General features: G+C 38.3%; 1 protein-coding gene across 3 annotated transcripts in view; it reads right to left on the bottom strand.

Moving 5' to 3' along the window:
- Positions 1–56: 56 nt before the first annotated feature.
- LOC575733 (Mnk1 protein) overlaps positions 57–24291 on the bottom strand; it is a 35274-nt gene continuing 11039 nt past the window's right edge. For 2 of the 3 annotated variants that reach the window (XM_774812.5, XM_011682492.2), the window contains exons 2-10: positions 11921–11989; positions 11264–11405; positions 8379–8504; positions 7867–7964; positions 7272–7393; positions 6795–6931; positions 6126–6481; positions 5549–5713; positions 57–4998 (exon numbers count right to left, since the gene is read on the bottom strand). In XM_774812.5, the coding sequence (XP_779905.1) occupies positions 4675–4998; positions 5549–5713; positions 6126–6481; positions 6795–6931; positions 7272–7393; positions 7867–7964; positions 8379–8504; positions 11264–11405; positions 11921–11986 (1536 nt within the window). In that variant the 5' untranslated portion in view covers positions 11987–11989 and the 3' untranslated portion in view covers positions 57–4674. Of the gene's footprint in view, positions 4999–5548; positions 5714–6125; positions 6482–6794; positions 6932–7271; positions 7394–7866; positions 7965–8378; positions 8505–11263; positions 11406–11920; positions 11990–16676; positions 16932–24291 lie in introns of those variants that run through there. The other variant, XM_011682491.2, reaches the window with a different exon arrangement.

The raw sequence follows: 24291 nt of genomic DNA, 5'->3' as shown, positions 1-24291 counted from the left end.
TCCACACAGACGATGTTTGCTATACACAATAAATGAAAATAGAAACGCAACCAAGATATTGTTTCCAGACTTTTATTGGATCTCTCAAATACATTGTGTTTTTCAAATAAAGCTGTGTTTAAAAGTTCTTCTCCACAGAAACATAAAGACAATGTGTGTACTACAATACTGATAGTTCAAGCCAAAATCACCTCCAAAACCCATACATCTGAGTCTTCTTAACTTAAATTCACACAGAAACATCATTCTTATGTATAAACCAAGGATGAAATCATGTTAACACACCCCATGAAGAAGATGGGGGATAATGAAAACTTATCCCACACAAAACGTACAAAAGAATTAGACCCCCTAATTGGACCCCGATGGCGTGAGTAAGCAGTACTGTCTGGTGTTGATAATGATATCCATTCTGAAAGTAAACTGTAGAATACACATCTTGATAACCTGCATATCTCTCCCAACCCCCCTGAATATTTAATTTCACGTTTTCGTTTAAAAAAACTTTTTTTCCAAAACAAATTACCAATCGTATAATAATGCCCCCATTCCAAGAAAAAAACGAATGCACATTATTTACTCCTTTCTCACATAGCACAAACATGATAGCTTTTTTTTAATACCCCCCCCCCCCTTAAATTTATCACCACATATTGGTAGGAATGGTCATTTTCTTCAAAACATCTCCTAAAAAAGGCACTGCATATGGCATCTACATATCATATTAGACAAGAAAATTTGACCTGCTGGCATAACGTGAAAGGAAGTCAAAGGTGACCTTCACATAACTCTCCAAAACGACACACTCCATGTATAGATGAGTGCACCCATCTTGAATTCTCAGCAAAATATTTGCTAAGCAATCCCATCATCTGATGCTTCCAACTAAAGCCAAAATACTTGCACGGCATGAAAACATGAAGGAAGACATTCATTCAGATCACCTTCATGCCAACATGTCACGTTTCCTGAATGCTTTTGATCTCACATCAATATTGTACCAAAAGAAAACGCAATTAATCAATGCCGTGTTTCAATAAAGTTCTATGAAAAACATTGTAGAGGTGTCACATTTTCTCTTAAAATCAACAGCATAAGCCTGGCCAGCAGGCTGACATGAAACTTCTTTGCTGAAAGCTAGTACACGTCATACAATACAGGAAAGAAAAGCGTCCTTAACTCCCTACAGAATGAACATCAACTACACTGCTTTCTACATCTCTCGATGTGGCCATGTCTTATTAACCCTACCTTCAAACAAAACAGAACCAGAAACTTACTCTCCCCTGAAATAAGCATAGATGTTGCGAGTGGCTTAATATTCATATAATAACTGAATGACAACTACAACAACAATGTTAATACTTGGGTTTCCAAAAATCCCTTGCCGTGAAAAATCCCTGTTGTTTGCCATTTGCAGAAGATTTCTGGTTTTGCATTACAGAAAAATAAGAGAGTTTTAATACCCAAACTTAGAAAAATGAAAAAAGAAATCTAACGGCCCGGCTGGGCCAAAAGTTACAAATAATATAAAACATAATACAAAAAGGATAGCAAATCGGTATAAAAATGATAAACTTCTAAAATGCACCAAAGGAAATGAAAACCTGATCACTTTGAAATTAAAACCAGTTTCATATCTGGTAAGATTTTAATGATAATGGAAATGAAAAAGTTAAATTTCTTATCTGAATTTGCATTTCATTTCACACGACATAATGCCTTCAGTAACTTGATATATATTTTAGATCAACAATGTGTAAAGCTCAACTTATATTGCACATGTGTTCTTGAGCACAAGTAAACCCAATACGTATGTGAATCGTACCTCCATTCAAGACCAAAACTAAACAAATTTTCTAGCTTTTACTTATTATTTTTTACTTATATATTTTCATATATATATATCACAACCTAATCTCGTAGACCCACACATAGCGTCTTTGTTCAATTTTATTTCAAACCTTTATTTTAAATGACTCGCAAAGAGTAAGTAATCCCCAACTAGATCTATAAAAGCCTTAGAAGACCTGCTTCTAAATGCCTTTCTATAAATCAACATTTAGCAGAAACGTGCAATTTCACAGGGGAAACTGTTTTAAAAAACAACTCCACATGATTCATCAGAAGAATTAAGTGTAATTTTGAACTGTACCCATAATGAAAATAAACCTAGAGCGATATTAGTCTACATCGCTCACAAGAATTGCACCAGGTTCCTATCAAAAGGTACTACACATCACAAGGGAGTTCAGTGGTACAAGGGGGCTTTCTTGATTGGAAGGACTGCATGAGGTTTCCCTGTCATTGCGATAGGGAACCAACAAGAGTTGCATGATTTGAAGATCCCTTTTTAAAGACACAGGAAAGTTTCCCAAAAAAATGTTAGTGTTAAAACTGGACATGCTTTTCTTACTAGTAATCGCATTGGCCTTAACTGTCCCATCTTTTTTTTCTTCTTTTTCTTCCCCCTTTTGGAGACATATCCCTTTTTTTTTAAATACAGCTTTTCCTTCCTTCATTTCATAAAGGTATGCAAAGTGTTCTTTTCCAATCCCGTTTAACATTTTTAGCCATATATCCCGTTTTATGTCTCCTTCACAATTAAAACTCGCATTATGAAGCAGATACATATGACAGACAATGCCCCCGTTTTAGATACCACATGATCGATCAGGTGACCAGTGTAGATAGCACAGGATCGATCAGGTGACCAGTGTCCCTCATCTGTGCACTCTGAATGAAAGAGTCTTGTAGCAATGAACTTTGAACTGTACCTTAAGGTGTGTACTGTCTTTTGTTTTAACACACAAGTACAAGGAAGACTTGAATGGTTCTCTACGTGTTTTGAAGATCTAAGGCTTCATTCTGATATGACAAGGCAAAATCACAGCATCATTTTTATGTTGACTTAAAGTAATACACTGGCACATTTCTCTATCTTATGACACAGACTCAATAAATGTGCACTGAACCTTAATGCAAGCAGTTGAGTTGCCATTCATTTACAAACGTGGATTATTTTGTTTGTGGTTTACCGCGTCATATCTGAAAGAGCCTGAACCCCATAACTGTTTAAACCGCTATATGGCGGAACTTTAACCCTAGATTGTCATCACCATTTTTAGCACGTCAGACTCGATCAGAAACATGAAAATTCTTGTGTTACTTCCAAATAAGAGTACACAAAGTTAACTCTTTTTTTGTTGTTCTTTGAATTGTGCAAGTAATCTAATGTAGTAAAGATTTGCAAAATTAAATCTTAAATCTAACTTTCCAGACGTAATGTTAAAAGTATACCGTTCTGTTCATTAACAGGCGATGCCCCATGACCGACTGACTTATAGAACATAATCTATTAATAGCACTTCAAATTCAAGCTTTCAACGTTCTCCCTCATGCAATAATGATTCCTTTTCTCTTGTTGTTGCATATTATTTACAAATCTGTACACAATCCAAACAGTATGTACAAGAAATGAATTTCACAAAGGTACAAAGAATAAAATAAACATTTTGCATGATTTTTCATAGGGAACTGACCACTTTTATGAATTTGAAGTAAAATTTTAATGCCAACATAACCACCCTCTAAAAACAAAACAAAAGGAGCCCTATAATTATTTTGAAGCAACTTCAGTGCTGGTAAACAAAAACATTAGTAACCTTTTGATATTGGTAAAAGGCCAAATTTCAAATACATGGAATGTTTTATCGATCAAAAATAATAACGATATTGATATTTTTGAAATACTACTAAACATGCTGATGTTTCTCGCACGAATGGCTTCAGAAATGTGAATTTATTCGGTCCTTCATACACGAAAAACAGCACTTTAATAAGCCATTTTATTGTATTTTTATTTCATGTTTATCTAATGAGAAATGACTAGCACATTAGGATCCCCGTCCCACATCTCTACCTCCTAGAGGGAAGACTATCAAATCTTGCACGATATCAACCAACAAATAAAAATAGACTGTTTAAAAAATATTTGATCTTCTCTTTCACATTGGCTTACGAATACACAAATGCTGTTATAGAAAAAGTCACCACAGAACACGTAGCCGTGCTTCATAGTTTACTTGCAAATTGGCTTGCCTTAGTCAGTGGGTTATTTGACCTTCTATTGTTTTTCTTTTTTTTTCTTTCTTTTTTTTTTCTTTTTCAAATTGTACATGATAATCATATACATAAACAAATCAAAGTCGATAACCCATAAGTGACATTCGATTTAAATTATACACAATGTGAAAAACAAGTCAGTGATTATGCATTGGGTACAACAGAGGTAAGAGAAATTCAATCTGTTTCCGACAAGGAAATAGCTCTAAATAAATCAAACAAACCAGAAGTAATGAAGCACAAGCCACTGTCTGCATGGAATTCTTACTCTACGAAAGCTCCATTTTCCTTATTACACTTGAATCCGTTCTTACAAACTTACAGGCCAACGAAACGAGCAGAGCTAGGCTCCTACCTCAATCATTGCCTTAAGATCAACTACACTTTGGTCGGTCACAATTTGCTCAAGACACACATCAAGTCCGTTAAGCTTTGCAAGCTTCCATGCTTTATCAAGAAAGCGTCAATTAGTCTGATTTTGATGGATGAGGTTTACCAAGAATCTTTCACACACTGTCCTAAATCTAGTCCGTCTCAAAGACCACTCCTCTATGCCTGGATCGTAATACACTGGTCCCTCCCTTGGCTGTGCATCGCTGCACGTCGCTTGGCCAATGCCGACTGACCCGGAGGCGACAGGCCAAAGTTGTTGAGTCCACCGTTGTTGAGTTGGCCAGAGGGTCTGATGATGCAGATGCCGCCGTCGTCCTCGGTATCGACATCCTCCTCGATCACTTCTTCTTGAATCTCGTCCTCCTCCTTCTGAGCGACGAGGCGGTTGCAGGCAACAGCATCCGCTGCAAACTGGCTCAGATCTTTGGCACTGTTGTTGCGTTTGATGATTGCAGGGGTCAGAAGAGGTGTGCTTGGAGGCTATTATCAAAGAAAGATAGCAAACTAATCATACAAGACTGCAAACCATGACATCTTTACAATCTATATTTAAAAATTGACAAAAAATTCTTCATCATGTGTGTTGGAATATCAATGTTGTTCCTTTCCATATGACCTGAAAAGGTCAGCATCATCAGAGTTAAAAAGAAAGCCTGCGGGACATTTCATCGTGTGAATACCAAGAGAGGTTGAGAATGTCATATTCCATCTCCTTATTGTGATTTTTAAGGTCTGATTTTCAAATTAACATCTTCTAAATGTTTGCAAGATGGTCTTCAAGTGGTCATAGGACTCTTACTCCAGTGACAATTGCTCCACATAAAATGAATTTTCTACGCTAACAGTGACAATTGCTCCACACACAATGAATTTTCTACGCTAAGAATTCCTTTCTTCAAACCTGGACCAAACACATCACGTTACACTAGTCCCGACCACCCCTATATCATTGGAAGAAATACAGCCCAGAGAAAATGATGGATGACCCTTGTCCCCCTCTTAGGCCCTACTCTGTGACTTTGTGACCTACCTGTTTGACCCATGGGTGATTGAGGACCATGCCTGCGGTGTATCTCTGCTTGGCATCCCGAACCAACAGGTGTGAGATAAGATCCTTGGCCCCAGCAGAGATGTGTTCCCACTCCGCACCATGGAAGTCATACTCCCCAGACTGTATGCAGTGCAACAGCAGCTCCTGTTATCAAAGAATAAATAATAATTTAAAACCCTGGAACACAACTCTCATTGTAATTGGTTCAACTTCCAATCTGTATATTGATGACAATACAAATCCATTTCATATCCTGTGTGGGTCTTCACATGCATAAGTGATGCGCATGAAGAATTCAAAGGGCTTTTGATCAGGCACTATCAATGCATGCTTTTTCATATTGATGTCATACATGTATACACAACACTAAAATTACTCCTCCAGCAGCATTCCAGAGTAAGTTTTAGGATGTTCACACATTTCCAGTCACCTTTTAGGTCTTCCAATATTTTGTCAATAGACTTCAAATACATGTATTCAGGGGTCCTTGAAATTCTGAACAATTTCACTCCAATGCCAACTGAAATGAAATAAGGTGTACAGTGATTTGACCCACCTCACAGTCTTGACAGGCCTCTCCTCTATCCCAGCCACAGTCTTCACCACAGGACCCTACGAAGGGCGGGTGGCCACACAGCAGGATGTAGAGGATCACTCCTAGACTCCAGAGGTCACATCTCTTATCATACACGGTGGCCTGTAGGTCGTAGATGAACGCCTCCACAATCTCCGGTGCCATGAACTCTGCCGAGCCCACGGGGGTGAGTAGCTCGGGCGTGGTGACGGGGGTGTTGTACTGGCTGCTGAGGTGGATCCCGCTTCCAAGGCCAAAGTCACAGATCTTGATTGGTGAGATGCTGTACATGCTCTCGCACAGGATGTTCTCTGGTTTGAGGTCACGGTGGGCAATACCTGCAAAACATTAAAAATTCAAAGAGAATGTTTTGCATCTATCTTAAGAAGACAAATATTGAAATTCTCTCTAAAACATCTGATAAACACAGATTAAACAAAGTGAACAACATATACAATTTGAGGCTTCACAAACTGCTAATCAAACCTGTTTGCAAAGACCACTCAAGGAAACGGGAGAGGTGATCTCTTATGCAAGAGCGGTCTTTCCTAAAGGACTTCTAATGACAAATGCTATCAAACTAGCCCTATATCTTCAACAAAGTAAGCCTGGATAAAACATCATGGGAGCATATGGTGGATCAGCACTTACCTTTGTTGTGAAGGAATGAGAGGGCACTGGCGATGTCTCGGATGACCTGACTAGCCTCCTGTTCAGTGAAGGTCCCGCGCTGCTCGATGTGCTGCAGTAAGGCACCTCCGTACATCTTCTCAAAGATGAGGTAGAACCTGTCAACAGGATAACAATGGAGATGTTTTTAAGGGACATGCTTTTCTATACAAAAATATATATATCTGAGACCAATGTCGAGATTGGGAGATGTTTTTCTAAATGTGTGCAACTGAACCCGTTGTGAGTTGGGCATACTAGTCGGTTTCACTCATTAAGCAAAAAATGAGACCAAAATGAACAGGAGCCTAATATGTTCTGTGCAATATAAAGCCTTTAAAAAACTTGAAATTAAGGGGGGTGTCAGGGATTGATATCTGGCAACAACACCAAGAATGACATCCTGGATGGACTAGAAACGTATCTTCCTTCTTCTCTACTTTCAAGACTTAAACGTACCTGTCATCGTCTTCAAAGTATTCAATCAGCTGCAGAATGTTATTATGTCCCTGACAGTGGTAGAGTGTCTCTACCTCCCTGAAGATCTTGGTACGACTGTTTCCTGGTCTCTTCTCCATCATCTACAACAACAGCAAGACATCACACAAAGATGAAGATAGTGAGGACTAAAAATAGATTGATTGCTGGTGGTGATGGTGGTGGTGGTGGTGGTGGTGGTGGTGATCAAGATGAGGATGATGAAACAATAGGCTACGTAAACAATAACAATCATTCTTAGTATTTGCATTACAGATCCAAGTATTACCATCACACCTATATGTTAGACGATCGATCAGGAAATAGACCCTTTCTTCTTCAAATTGGCAACAATTTGATAATTTCTTCTTTGCTACCTAGTTTAAAAAGTCATGTATCTGAAATTGACAAACAAGGAAAGAAATTTTGCTGAAATGTTGCCAATTTAAAACTATTAAGGATTAATATGAGCAAATGGAACTACCGAACAGCTAGTTTTTACTGGAAACTCCATCATAATTGTTAAAAACTTTTTTGTGGATTTTTCTTTCCACTTAATTGTAGAATGAAAGCTCACCTTGACGGCATACTCCTTTCCTGAAGAAATCTGTCGACAGGTTCTCACTGAAGCATACGACCCAGAGCCCAGAAGCTCTCCAGTCAAATCATACACATCTACAAAAAAAGGGGAAGAAAAAGAATATGCCATCGGTTACTTTTTGCATCACTTTTCTTTGGCAAAATGTCATGATTTAAACACAATAATCCTACTGCTAACGTTTTCACTGCAACGTCTAATTGATGTCTAATGAGGGTTCAAGCCTTGTACAGTACTTGGCACCACATTTCTGTTAAAGATGTATCTTCTAAAATTGCCATTCTCAGAGTATTTAAGTGATTCCTTTTGACATGGTGATCCCCCCCCAAAAAAAAAAAAAAAATACCTAAAATATTCAATAAACTCTCTACTGTACTGTATGTCATAAATCACATCAATTCAACGAGTGAATTACTAAAGAATGAGCTGAGACTCGAGCAGAAAGCAAGAGCCGTTCCACATTATTCTGATCTGCTGGAGCCAGGGCTCACCTTCAAATCTATTTGGCACGATTCCTGAAGTCCTCTTCTTCTTCTTCTTGCGCTTCCTCCTGCTGTCATCTAGACCACTGTGGAAGTCTTCCACAGACGAAATACTCATCATGAGGTCCATTTGTTCTGCAACAATGAAACAAAAAGAAAAGTCGTTCATTAGTTACAATGTATGTGTAGCAAGGTAAAAGGTGATTTTCCTATCTCTCCAATTAAAAAATTTAGGATGTGTGCCCTGCCCACACTCTTTTTTTTTAATTTGGGAAAGCTCCGAAAGCAAATGGAAATTAAAGATCAAATTTGTTTTTCTTTCCTATGCGAAATCTGAAATCAAATAAACGTTTGAACTCTATAACTATAATGTGCATGCAGCTGTAAGAGAAGAGAAGAATTATTATTGCATCTTGTTTTCGTGTATGCACATTGGGACAAGAGTTTAGCCAGACAATCAGGAACATTAAAGCAGATGATATCTCTGCATCATTTTTCACTCAAAAAGAGAAGTGTTATACACGTGCCACTGAAAATGTCGAAGTCATAGACATACACTTCACAGGACAGCTCATAATCCCAATCAAATTTCAAAACCACACCTCTGCGACCATTGTCGCTTCAATCCCAGGCAATTTCTGTCTCCATTAAGCGTAACCTTGGCATTTGTGATCATCCCCTACTCGATCCCGCTGCCTGGGGAGCACACACACAAGTCATTGCATGCATGCATATATAGTAATTGCCTTGAAACCTAATGAATGGTACACTCCGATTTCATTGGGATTGAGCAAGAGAGTGAGATTGCATCAGGCAACGGTAATTCCGTCTGTTTAGGTGTTAACTCATGTACTTGAACACAGAGTTAACACCCTCCTGGCTGTGCAGGGAACGGATGATTTCAACTGTTTCGTGCAATAAGGGTGTTAACTCATGTATTCTAACACAGAGTTAACACCCTCCTGGCTGTGCAGTGAACGGATGATTTCAACTGTTTCGTGCAATAAGGGTGTTAACTCATGTATTCTAACACAGAGTTAACACCCTCCTGGCTGTGCAGTGAACGGATGATTTCAACTGTTTCGTGCAATAAGGGTGTTAACTCATGTACTCTAACACAGAGTTAACACCCTCCTGGCTGTGCAGTGAACGGATGATTTCAACTGTTTCGTGCAATAAGGGTGTTAACTCATGTACTCTAACACAGAGTTAACACCCTTCTGTCTGTGAACGAATGATGTACTGGTATTCTTTGACACTGGTAGTCATTGCGACACACGCTGTTTCAGATGAGTGAGCAAATCCATAGACGATGACATCATATCTGCTGCATTATGAATGGGGAATATATCCTGTGGTTTTTCGTTTCACTTCATATTGTAAAGAGTGCTCCTATATGAGATCATTGGTCTGGAATGTATTAAGAGGATGATTCATCTTACTAACAGATTGAGGGTGTATTGTGGGCTGTTGCTAAGGGCAGATTTGAATGTGCATGATACAGGCAAAGATAAAACTAGAAAGAGAAGGGTCTAAATTTCATCAATACTATGTAGTGCTTGTGCATTAATTAATCCCTTGAACTCTACATGTGTCACTTAAATACAGATTGCATTGGAGTTTAAGAGTTTTAATAAATATGGGTCGATCATTTTATCTGCACCTTACTTTGACATGTAAATGAACGAATGTAATTAAGTGAGAATGAATTTTGACACTTGGATAAGAGTCCTTCCATTCAATGAATTAGCCATAATTGTCCTAATTTGTCATAATGAGTAGTAATCCCTATTTATGACCCCAATGAAAGTTGGTTATCCCTGTGATTGTGTCCACTGATTGGCAATGTCACCCAAGAATGGAAAACATGATTGCTAAATTTTATTGTTGTTTTGATAAGGCCAACAAGAATTCTATCATGTGCCAATGTTTACTATATATGCCATATCACAGTAATCTACTTATCCTCTGTTCATGCCCCCTGATAGGTGATTGTTGATTCAATAATTACTTCATGTTCATACCATGTATTTCATAATTCTGTGATGGCAGAATCAATTGATGCATTGCTCAAAAGTCAAAACAAAATATTTGTCATGAGCATTAGGGATTAAAGAATGAGGGACATTTCAATGAACCTTTTTTTTTTTTTTTTTTTTATTCAACAGAAGGCATCTGCTGTTCTGGACAAAAATCTAGGGTACATGTAAATCAAAAAGCTGAATTTACATCATATTAAATGATTATTGGTATAATATCACGGACAGATCTGCGCAAACACCCATACAATGAAATCTACATGTCAAATTAATTTACAATGTAGAGATCAAGGGTACGTGTAAACAGTTGTAATCTTTTAATTGCCAATTTATCTCTTTAAGTGCTGTTAAATATGTTGTACTTTGCTCCCTTTGAAAGGCCTTGTACAGACATAACAAGTGTCAAAACAATGAGGGAATGAGCAGCATCACCTGACATGTACTAATTTATATTTGTGATGGAAAGAAAAAAATCAGTAGAAGGGATAATATTTTGACAGCTATCTTTGGGGGTGAAGGCAACTTTTTGGTTTGACAGCAATAACTTGTAATGCACATATACATGTACTAGGAAAAAAACAGAGAGAAGAAAATTAGATTCATATCAAGCTAAAGGCTCGTTCACATATTACCAGTCTTCAACATGACGAGTTTAACTGCCACAGATTTTTTTCTTCTATGGTATTGAAAGTGGGGATGGAAAAGGTGGCTGCGCACAACGAAGGTCCTACACGTACTCACTTATAATCTGCATCTAATACGATGAGACAATTATGTGGCACATTGCACATGTATATCTTGCCACCTCAGTTTACTGTGACATTTTCCAACATGATAATTATGTTAATGACTCACCTGAGAGCAAGCATGTTTCATCGGCTATGTTGTTGTTGGCGTAATTCTCAGCGGTCGCCTTGCAATCGGGCATCTGGACGGCTGCCGTAGCAGGCGGGCGCTGAGAGACGGTCATCTTATCACCTGTTGGCATCTTGGTTATCTGGATGGACAAACAAAACAAAAAATAAGGATAACATTTCTAACAGACTAATGATTACTAACATGAACGTGAGATTGTATATATGCTTTTATGTTTTATTTCTGCTCCTCATCTGGCACTGCAGGGCTCAAATGCCAAGAAGAAGCAATGCAAATGAAAGTCAATCGAGGGACCACCATCTAGATGCACATGCATCATGTACTCATCCCATCATAATATGTTTGTTTGTTTGTTTTATTGTTATCTTCATGGCTTAGACCATCTTTATCAGCCTTTCTAAATGGATGTATTTCAAATACTTCTGAGCTAAAACCCTAGCAGTCAGAGATCCTAAACCTAGAGGACCACACCTTAAGCAAAGGATGTTGCATGTAACATGATGGTTTAATTGTTCTTAAAAATCATCTATTTGGAGCCAGAAGGGCATTGCCTCTGACACACAGACAGAGTCATTGCCCTTCTGGCTCTCAGCAGACAGAAACACTCTAGAAAATAATGAATGTGATGGAACATACCGGTGTCGTTTCCTGGCTCGGGTAAGAATCCTGAGGGCAGACGGTCGGGAACACAAAGGAACGCATTACCTGCATCAAAAGAAAACAAATCAAGAACTCCAATCAATTCACTGATTTCATGTAGACATATAACTGAATCCTTCATATTGTATATGAGAGAGATCACATGGATCACATGATTTTCCATATCAAGTTTGGAGCATTCATTTTCATTTTACCAATAATCTGCATTTCTTTTAAACAAAGCACAACAAATATTGCCACATGCCTGTACATCATTGGCCTGCACCCAAAAGCTATTTCACAACACAAACAAACATTCCCCTTAGTTCACAAATGCTTGATTTTTTAAATCCAGAATTTGCTGTGTAATAGACAGAGCATGTTGTGTTTGATGCATGCCAATAGACGATTTGACAGGCATATGGCATTAGAATGCTTGAGTTAACTACATAGTTTTGAACTCCTGGAAAGCTCGTTAGGAAGGGCCATTTTCGAGGTGACTGGATCTTGAACTCGCGGACTCAAACTTGCATGAAATTCCATATCTCCATATCTCTTCGTCTCTCTCCATCTCTCTCTCTCTCTCTCTCTTCTTCTCTCTATTGGACTCTTTGTTTGCTAATACCATGGAGGTAGTGTACCCAATTACCCATTCATTGTTTCACTGTCTTGCTTGTTCTAATAGACATCTGTCATCCCCACCCTCCTCTTTTCATCTCTCTTGCGCTCTCTCTCTCTCTCTCTCTCTCTCTCTCTCTCTCTCTCTCTCTCCATCTCCATGATCTGTCACAAACACTGTTCCATCTCTCTCTCCCTCTCCCTGTCCCTTTCCCTCCCAGTCCCCGCTTGACCTCTGATTCAACTCCCGAGAGGAATTTTTCCAACGCCTGTGCAATGATGACCTGACACTGAACTTCAACCCATCTAGCCTAGTCTAGTCTAGCCCCGCTTCCTGGCATCCATCAATCACAACGAGACTAACTAAAGACCACGTACAGTAGGTCCTGTCAGGGACCTGTCACAAACTCTAAGGACCCTTACCCTCCGAGAGACGAGGGGTATTTCTTGATTGGCCTACTGGTTCGCTGTGTGCAGACCTAGTACCTTGTACACACATTAATGATTTTTATCCACCAAGTCTGGTGCCAGCGAATTATGGCTTTTTGCACATAATGGAAACTGACGAGTGACTCCCTTAAAAAGACTTCAAGGATCACAGACAGAGACATCAACACAGCATGATCAAAGGACCACAGATGTTTAGTATACCTGTAATTGACTACCAACATACATGTACAAGTATACCCTTAGTAGAGTGAACTGTATACAATGAATAAATAGCAAATCAAAGAGAGCATTTTAACAAGACCTAAAATAGGGGGAGGGGCCATCGAGAAGCAAACATATGCATGTACATGTCTAGGCCTACTGATAATACTTTGGCAACAACAACAAATTCTAGTATTCTGTCGCTGATCCTGACAGTTTCACCCCGAACAGGGGTAGGCAATGGGAGTGGGCTTGGCAGGAAAACCACTGGCAAGGGTAAACCCTTTTTAGGAAATGTGTGCTCTAGGGTATCCCTATCAACACAGAAAACAAGATGTTTGGGTTCAAATGAAGGGCATTTGGATAGAATTGAGAGAGACAATAGTAAGGCATATGTAGGTCAGCAGTTACAAATGGAATATAAGAGATGAAATGAAAGACGAGAAGATAAAGACGATATTGACAAAGAGAAATCCAAAGAGAAGGATGGATGGAGGTAGAGGGGGAGGGACGGAGAGGGAGAGACGGTGAGAGAGAACTGTCCTGTTGAAATATTGCCAGTACGGAATTGATTTATTTAAAAAAAGCTTTCAATGATTTTGTATGGAACTTTTTATTCACCTCCAAGGCATTGTATATCATAAACTCTACGCCTTCGTATATTTGGAATGTATAGCAAAGATTATAAATTAAGGGAATAGAAAAACAGCTTTTCCATTCTCCACCATTACCAAACTTCAATAAATAGCCTACAAACCAAGGATCATCTTCCAAATAACCTGACCTCAAAGCCTAAAACCATGCTCAAACAGACAAAAGAAATTCCTGGTCACTATATTCCACTTGAACTCCAGTAAGATATTGGACAGTGGTCATTGAAGCTTTTCCTAAGCCTGAAGGCTGAAGGTTTAGGACATCACAAGCTGGACGAAGGTCATCAGACCTTCTGACCAGTAGGCATATCAAGGCCTTACTGGTACAATCTTTGTTTGTAAATAAACTTTTTAGAAGGGTCACTACAAGACCCGTTTCAGGAAGGGGCTCCATGTACAGGTACACTAGAATAGATTGTGGCTGTGCACGTACATGCGTGGCTAGTCAGAGTCTTATGATCATGTGACTATCAAATCAATGAATTTAGTCTCTCTATGGACATAACCAATTAATTAGAATCCACATTTCATACACAACAGCACTTTTTCTTTTCATGATTAATTTCAGTTTAAATGTAAGTTTGATGCAGTCAGGAAAGTATTTTCCCCTGCAATGTGTGCACTAGCAGACATGCCACATACAAATGTAGCTAAAATCATTATTGTCAATAAAATTTAAGATTATCATGACTCATACTTTATGATACATGTCCATATACATGTACATGACTTGCTTCAATCCATGAGAGAAGGGGGAAAAACTTACTAAAAATCCCGTTTATAAACAAAGAATAAAATCTTGTGTTCAAACAAATAACAGATACACAATTAAAAGGGAGAGGTGTACGCACTATGGACTCAAAGTGCAAGATTGGGAAACATCAACTAAAGTAAATAAACAGTATGGTATCATAAAAGAATTTTAGAAGCCTCCCTGCACCGCTTCGGTACACACATCTCGTCTGTTGTGATCACATGACCACATTGTTGTGTACCTTCTTACAGGCCCCCATCTCGTGATATGAATGATGATGCAACAATAGATTGTTTACATCCTACATGTACATGTACACCAATGCATGCATCAATTGTGCTTGGCTTTTTGCCTACTTGTAATACTTTCTTCCATTTCAAAATCAAAACACTTGACTACTACTATACAGTTCTGTATGTGTGAGGGACATGTAGTCAGGTCTAGTATATTCAGTGTACATGTATAATGTGAAATACTAAGCACTAGTTAACAGAACCTATAGTACATGTACCTTACATGTACATTACTAAAATGTACTTGTATGCAAAGAGATTTAAGAGAACAACCTACACGATTCCACCCTGTAAAATGCCCTCCTTTGTGGTTTTACATACAATTTATTTAAACAGGATATCACCCTTACACTGGAGAAATCTTTCATTTTTCTCACAAATGAACCTTCCACATTTTTTCCACAAGACCTATAAATGTCATGAAATCAATTACATGTATCACGGATCCTTGTATGCTTGAAGCCAAACATGGTAGCCTCAATTTCTAAGGGCATTGAAAATCTGTCCAACACGCCCCCAAACGTCACATCCTCTTCCTGTTAAACCTACGCGATAACATCAAGCAAAGCGGAATTAAGTGAGAGTAAATATCCGCTATAGAATGATCTTTACCATCAGCTATCCTAGAAGCCAACAGGAAGTTAACGCTCAATCACATGGCCATTTTCTCGTTGCTATCGCTGTTTTTTTCTCCGTGGATAGTTACATGTAGGTCATTCTAGATTATATGGGCATTCACACCCTAACATATTTAATCAGAAATTAATTTTCAGAGGGTGGATTACAAGTGATACTTATCTTGGATTAACAGAAATCAGCATTGCAAAGTAATGTACAGATGTTGGATCTAAATATTAGAAGTCATAATTCAAAGCAAATACATACATGGAAATGTTATTCTCTATCTATCTCTCTCCCTCTCTCTCTCTCTCTCTCTCTCTCTCGGTTTCTTTCATTCAATAAGTACATGTATGTGTATCTCTTTCTCTTCTTTCTCTCTCTCTCTCTCTCCTTCTTTCTCTCTCTCTCTCCTTCTTTCTCTCTCCTTCTTTCTTTATCCTTCTTTCTCTCTCTCTCCCCCCCTCTTTTTTTCTAATTTTTTGCTTGTAAATCCTTAATTTAATTTACTATTGGCATCAGAAAAAAATAACAAGACAACATTTTCTATCCATGAAGTTGATACTGAAAATGAGGATAATTTAGAATGAAGGAAGTGTGAAGTCCTGTTACGTTCCTTTCAGTGTTTAGGTAAATTCCATTGATGCAATACCTTCCTTAGTGATGATGTCACAATACCAAACTTGGGTTACATTGCAATTCATTAAATGGGATTCCCCTAAATCTCACAATTCACAAGTTGCTCTGCAGTATAAATAGTACCAAGTGGATGGGTACAAATAGATTTTGTGGCTATATTTAGGACATGCAGTGAAACAAAAATAAGTTTCATTTTCAATTGTGTAGGAAATGCTTTAATGCATTCTCATTGCAAGGTCTTGTGCAATACTGTACGGTACAAAATAAAAATGGAATGTTCTAGTAGTACATACTGCAATACTGTATACTTCTCACAAACTACATGTAAGTTGTTCAAGAAAATAAAAATGAGATTGAGACAAGGACTGTAATCATACACACAAACTCAATCTGCATACATGTACATCAACATAAAAAGATAAGACCATATCTTTATATGCACTCATACAAGCATACTTGAACTTATCTTTCTACCACACAATCATTTTCCGGAATAAAAATAGAACAAAATGAATGAATATGTTTACCTCGGCTTGCAGTAGCACACAATGAAGAAGATAAAATAAGCTTTTTAGCGATGTGAATTTGCATAGTGAAGAGTAAAATTGCTGAGAGACACTGAGTTGTTATTGCTGTATGAAGTTGACTGGGAATAGAAAGATCTCTTGACTTCACTGTGCTTTATATACCACAAGCCCCTAATCACATTCATAACGTCTCACGCACACTGCATACATTGTATGCAATAATAGATCACAGCCCTGACTGACGTATACTATGCGTCACCGCATCTCAAATGAGCTGCCCTCCATATAAGGAGTAGGAAGTTCCTTATAAGGGCATAGCTATTCCTTTTGTGCAAGCAAAGCTCTGTGATTGGCTTGCGTGTTCCTTAGGGCTGATGAAATAATCCCTCTGTTACGTGGAATCGTTCACTATGCTGATTACTGGGTAACCTCCACGTATCACTTATAGAGGTAGTCTGGACTCGCAGACTCTACTTGGTGACATACATGTGTATCAACACAATCCATAAAGCCTTGAACCTAGCCTAAATCTGGCTATATCAAATATGAAGATCAGCTTTAGTAAAGGGCGTATGGAGTCCTTTAGACAGTGAAATCTGTATATCTTACATGTCAGTCATTCTGTGACTAACAAAGTCCAACAAGGGGTCTGTTATGGCAGACTACAGCTTGAAAGCCCTAGTGGACTTTAGAATGTTCAGGAATAACAACAACAAGCTAGCTGTATGCTCCCTTGCTGATGTGTACATGTACTCCCTTTAAACATTTGCAGGCACAAGCCTTTGTTAGTCTTACCACATAACAAAGGGTCTGAACAAGGAGACTATGCAGGGATCCCAGTACACAGGCCCTATGTTGTAGCTGCACCTGCTTTAAATAACGAGGGACTGACAGAGCAAGACTCAGCTCAAGCCTCATGCAAGGCTTTGTGGAGTTGTGCTGAAGTGTCAAATTAGAGTCTGGCTCGCAGACTAGGTCATGATGGGGTGATGTTTTAGATCCAGGGAGAATGAACTAGTCTCGTGATCTGGCTCTCTCTCTTGGCTAACTGCCACGTATCAACAAAGAAACAAGAACAAGTACAGGGACAATCTGATGCAATTGTCAACAAGGGCTAATTATTGCATTGAACATCAATAGTAGCTCGGGCATAAACCGACCGTGTAGGTTTACAGACATGCATCAAGGATCCTATTCTAATGCCTAGTACTGTAGATGTAACATTCCAGGAAGAGTCCACCTCAAGACCTCGTCAACATTGCCCATAAAATTATATTATCATTAATACATAAAGTTTGGTATACAGACAGGGTACATACATAAATGCACACAAGGGACACAGTTTAATCAGTTGAGGGCCACAAATATCCTTCATACTAACAGTCATTGTTTATAAATTTGTTTCTGTGTACCAGTATTCAAAAAATATAAACATGTATATATGTATATACAATACACGAACATACAAAAATAAAAAACAGATAAAAACAAAAACAACCTTTATGTTCTCTACAATTGCAGGAATGTTTATTCTTAGCATCCCTTACCCCCTCCCCCCCCCAAAAAAAAAAATGACCTGAAGGTCATAAAAACATGGAACACATCGAACAACTTTGGCCAACTTGACAATATAGTCTGCAATAGGTCTATCTATCCATGACGTCAAACGGATTTCAATTTTTCCAAGCAGGAATGTACACCCTGGCATGTATCCAAAAAGTTCTCAAGATTCTGCAGGCTTCAAGCTCCCTGGATCTTCTCTGCTTACCCCTACATGAAATGGGGGTGACTTCCAAGTCAGTTTTCTCCCTGTAAATCTACATTGCACTGCACACACTAAATTTAGTACGACACACATGCACATGTACACTGTAGTACATGCAGCAAAGACGATCCGTTTATTAACCAGGGGGCCTCCTGAATTACTACAGATTCATTTCAGGTCTCGCCCATTTCTGCTATTTGGTGTTCTGTACGGATTTAAAATCATTGATTGAAAACAAAGTTGGAAGTAGACCTACATGTACATGTACATGTAGCGAAAGTATGTGGAGAAGAAAAAAAATCACAAAATCCAACTATAAAAAAACATAACCTGAGGAATGAAGAAAAAATAACTACCGGTATGTTGGTGCCTATGCATTTTCTCTTTAAAAGCCAATATGTATGAAATCCAACCCTCAAAATACTAAGAAGCAAAATAACCACAAAAACTCAATAAAATACATCCCCATGATTGATTTTTTTGATGTAATTTGATGACAATTTGCCTCCCCAGAAATTTCCCCTCGGATCTACAGTATCATTTGTCTTATAACATACATGTACGAGCAGGATTCAACTATGGGAGAGAAATTATAAAAAATAATCAGAATGGTGGGAAACTTCCCTCAAAAAGTATACCAAATAAAAAAAAAAATCATATATGTAGGGGCACTGCAAGTGATGGCGCATGCTGATTACCCTCATAGTTCACTATATTTATTCTTAGACAGACTTGTATTAAAATAGTTTTGATAAGGTGACTCACAGGTTGTAGCACCTGCTTTTTGTACACGATTGCCTGTTTACCCCAATCATTCCCCATCTAGCTGTCTAGATAGGAATTAAATGGATAAAGGTATGGCCTATGGCTGGGGGAGTAGAACCCTGGGACCCAGATAACAATACGACGTTACGCCAACGTGGGGCCAACGTAAGCTGTTACGTTGGTCCAACGTCGCCAACATGATGTTGGGCCCACGGCTTTCTTGCCGGCGGGCCAACGTTGGCCCGACAGTGACAAAATGACATTAAGCCAACATCGGTCCAACGTTATGCCGACCCCTATCCGACCATATGTGCCGATGTCCTCCCGACATTGAACCAACGTTATGCCAACCTCTTTTCCACCGTATGCCGACGTCTTTCCGACATTGGACCAACGTCGTCCCAACCCTTTTTTAACCATGTGCGGACGTACGACCAACGTTATGCCAACCCCTATCCCACCATGTGCCGACGTTGTTCCGACACTGGATAAACGTTATGCCAACCCTTATCCCACCATGTGCCGACGTCTCCTCGACATTGGCCCAACATTATACCAACCCCTTTTCAACCATGTGCCGACATCTCCACGACGTAGGGCCAACGTTATTCCAACCCCTATCCCACCATGTGCCGACGTAGTTCCGACATTGGACCAACGTTATGCCAACCCCTATCCCACCATGTGCCGACGTCGTGGGCTGTTACGTTGCGCCATCGTCGCCAATGTGATGTTGGGCCAACGGCTTTCTTGCCGGCGGGCCAACGTTGGCTCGACAGCGACGAAATGACATTAAGCCAACATCGGGCCAACGTCCCCCCGACGTATGACCAACGTCATGTCAACCCCTTTTACACTATGTGCCGACGTCTCCCCGACGTTGTCCTAACATAATGCCAACCCTTTTCCCACCAAGTGCCGACCCCTCCTCCACCATTTGCCAATGCTAGACCAACGTTATGCCAACCTCTTCTCCACCATTTGCCGACGTAGAAGCAACGTTATGCCAACCCGTATCCCACCATGTGCCGACGTTGTACCTCCCCTTTCCAGTTCATGCCAACATCCTTCTGACATTACCAACACCAACTCAAAAACATATTCACACCAACATCAGTCGTCCGTTCATAAGAATATCGTCAAGATCATACTACATCGGACATGTACAATCATTCAAACACATGCATCACAACGTGACAAGGAAAAGCCAAGTAGTTTAAGATTGGATTAAATAAATAAACAGAGCAAAATCCACAAAATGAAGATAGTAACAATTTCATCAAAATTAGACTGAATTTGAGAAAAGTTCATTATAGAACTCGACTTAGATCCCTCTGGAAGATATGTATAATAACAATATTGAAGCAAGAGGGACATGTTATTTTAATTTCGTCATGTCTATTATCTTGTACATTTTAATCACTATCAAAACTTGATAACAACTTATTTGTCCCATTTTAATGAAAAGTTCACCATCTTGCTTCTTAGAATTTGCTCTGAATACATCCCCCTCCCTCCAAAACAAAAGAACAAGGAAAATAAACTGATTTTGTGATAAAAACATACTTTATTTTATGTGTAATAAACAAACTGTTGTAAATGTGAATACAATTATTGTACATCTTTCTTTTGTATTTTCGTTTGAATTCGAAAAAGATGTAAACATAGTGTCAAGTTCAAGGTATCTCAATGTGTCACAATATAGGCCTACTATCAAGTATCAATGAATGCTAGGACGATAGGAGCTGTTATAAAATGAATCGTCGCTTACACGTAACACAACATAACATACTGAAATTCATTGTACGAACATAATAAACAATCCTCACAACTTCCCGAGTAAAACAAAACAAACTTTCTGGCAGACGAACACGATTGCTTATGACAAGATTCCTCTACATATGTACAGCACAAAAATATAAAGAAATTAATAAAGTGTCCACCATTTGCATACCAAGAACTAGGCAATTAATGTAAACAATGTTCCATAAAAAATAAAAAAAATAAAATTCAGAGAAATTGCCCACATTTTTTATGCTTAGGCATTTCAGAGATGCTGATACATTTCGTCGCCATATCTATTGTTAACACATCTACAAACTGTTTTTTTTAGGAGGGATAGTATACATTGCTTGAATGTGTGAAGTAAAGCAATCGCTAAATGTTTATATAACAAGAGAGGAAATTTAAAAGTGAAGTAAGAAAGAGCAGAGCTTGTAAAGGGAAAAACACAAGTTACTTCACTCTGATATACCACTTTCAATATTTCTTTAAATTGAGAAGAAGGTAGTACGAAAAACATTCAGTCACTTAGATATATGAAACATTTTTTTCTTACCTTTGAAATTCTTTATAGCATGCATTTAGTTGACACGTTATACAGGCATTCAAATCAATTACGACCTTCTTCGACTCATGGTATAGCTCTCTTTTTTAAATTGGGCCATTAGTGAAATTTCACCACAATAAATAACAAGTAAAGATGCATAGCACACTATTTAATAACAAAAGTTATTGTTTATGTTTGTGTACAAACATAATGCCTGCAGAGCTGGCTAGCAAGCACCGTAGCTTGCCTAAGCGGAGATCGTTCTTGATATAACATCACTAATCCTTTGGTCAATCATTCCGAGGAACTCTGAGAATTGTAAGGGGCGGGGTCCACCATTAGACGAGCAACTTGGAGAGGTTTTCAAAAAATTGTAAAAAATGTAAGGAGGCATTTATTTATGAAACAATTATTATGTTGCTTTAAAAGGGTCTTGATACAAGACATAAAACTTTTAATTTCCTAAGGCAATGGACCTTTAAAGAATGGGTTCGTCGGAATCAAAATCTTGTCTAGCTTGTGGTGGTACAACTTCGACATCTGCGGCAAAAAAAAAGAAGAAGAAAGAAACCAAACAAGATTTAAAAGCAGATCATGGAAACATCAACTTGAAATAGTACGGATATTAATCAAATAGTACGGCATTCAAGGGAAGTAGTCCTGAGTGGCACATCCTCCCTAGTTTTGATGAAATTTCATGGATAGAAGTACTTTGTCATGAAAATAACTTCGTTCAAACTTTAGAGCGAATGACCCAGACGTATGGAAATTAGAAAGGAATGGATTTCTTTTATTTTTGTCTTGTTTAATTAGAATAGCATCAAACACTCTTCTTAACAAAGGAAATATACATTTGAGGTAAAATGGCAGTAATATTCTTCAATAGAAAGAACCAATTTATAGTATCTGTTTGCTCAGTGTTGAGATGCTTGATTGATAACAGTTTAAAGCCCCTCTTAAGTGTTGGATCCCAAAATTAGCCAAAGAATAGATGGCACAATCTCACTTAAATGGTATGATGTAAAAGAGGATGTCATTAACACCCGGACACTTCTGCAAATAGAATATTGCCCTAACAAATGTGTTTGAAGTAGAATATGGATGAAAGAATACAAAATTTGCGTTTTCTGCATACAACACAAAACCCTTAGTTAGTAAGTTTGTATTCTTTCTATTTTTTAGGACAAATGTTTGAAGAAGAGTGGCATTTTCTTTCATCATTATAACATTGAAGTGAAATGTGAAGCTCCCAATACTTTTGTTTGTATTTATGTAAGCTCCCAATACTTGAGAGAGCTCGAGGGGCTTCAAAGTAGAAACAAAAAAATCAATTGACTGTTTTTTGTTTTTTGTGGCACCCTGCATTCAGAATTGTTTCCAAAAAAATACTGCTATAAGCAGTATTTCATGATTTGTTGTTGTTGAATAGTTTTGTAAATGATCACAATGCAGTTTCTCAATATAATCAGGAAAAAGATACTAGCATCCGTTAGCAGCTATGTCCTACACAAACGTACATTAATCCAGTACATTTGTACTTTTGTGCAGGGCACAACTATAACGAATACTAAGAAGTGCTATCCTGTCTACATGTATAACTAAATACAAAATGAATAAAATGCCAAATGACATACCCATATTTCTGAATGTTGAGGTCAATGGGGTCGTTGGGGTCGACAGTGTTCTGGAGGTTGATGGGGTCGATGTCGGAGGGGTCCTTGGTGCTGTTGATGCTGTTCTGGATGATCGAGGTAGGGGTAGCTGGATCTGAAAGGGTAGAGGAATCTGGAATTTGTTGTGAAGTTGACCATATGAAATGCAGGATTTAATATTTAAATTTCAGAATTGTAGGGATTATGGGAGAAAAAAGTATTGGGATTTGAAAGAGCTATATAGAATTGAATGTATTATTAAAGAATGTCAGAATTTAAAAAATAAATAATTAGAATATTTATCTTCAGTTCAAATTATAGCAATTTAATATACATGTGCATAAAGAATAAAAACTAATTTGAAAATGAGAATAAAAATGCAGCAATAATCAAATTTGTGAATGAAAATTGTGAATGAAAATTATGGGATCGATCAGTGTTACCCCCGCCCCAATAGTTTTTCCTATTTACTATTTGATCAAATTGAGTTTCTTGGCCAATTGCGACTTTAAATGATTGCAAATGCCAAAATGAGGGTAATTCCCACCAGCTACCTCTTTCACATCACACTCACAATCCACTAAATGTGTTGATACAAAGTTCTTGCATATTTTGGCAGACTTGGCACACTCCCTTGTAAGATTTCAGGAGGCTAGAAACATGTACTAGCGGGATATCTTAATTCACAGCCCAATCTCGTAATTTATTCCTTTTCGAACTGAATCATCATCAGCATATATTGAGCTACTACAGAGTATAGTGTAGACCTACTTCTAAATCTGAAAGTATCAGAGACTATAATATCATTTAGATATGCATAAAAAAATGATGCGTCTTCCCATTCAGCTCTATTTGATTCAATTGGTCTTTCCAACAATGCATCAGCACCTTCAACACTTGTAACACCAACAGATTCACAATCATTTGATTCATGGTCGATATTGCATATTGGGATGAACATATCACTGTCACGGACGCTGCAACATGATGCATCAATACATCACCTAGGTCTAACTCTAAGTCAGGAACATATTAACATTTATCACGGCAAACACTCAATGCATCTGATGCCAACACTTCGGCCCCCATCATAGCAATCATAGC

This window comes from Strongylocentrotus purpuratus, unplaced genomic scaffold, assembly GCF_000002235.5.
Source record: "Strongylocentrotus purpuratus isolate Spur 01 unplaced genomic scaffold, Spur_5.0 spur5_scaffold_3, whole genome shotgun sequence".
In the NCBI taxonomy this organism is placed as follows: Eukaryota; Metazoa; Echinodermata; class Echinoidea; order Camarodonta; family Strongylocentrotidae; genus Strongylocentrotus; species Strongylocentrotus purpuratus.
Note: the sequence above shows the minus strand (reverse complement) of the source record. Positions and strands in the feature narration are given on the sequence as shown.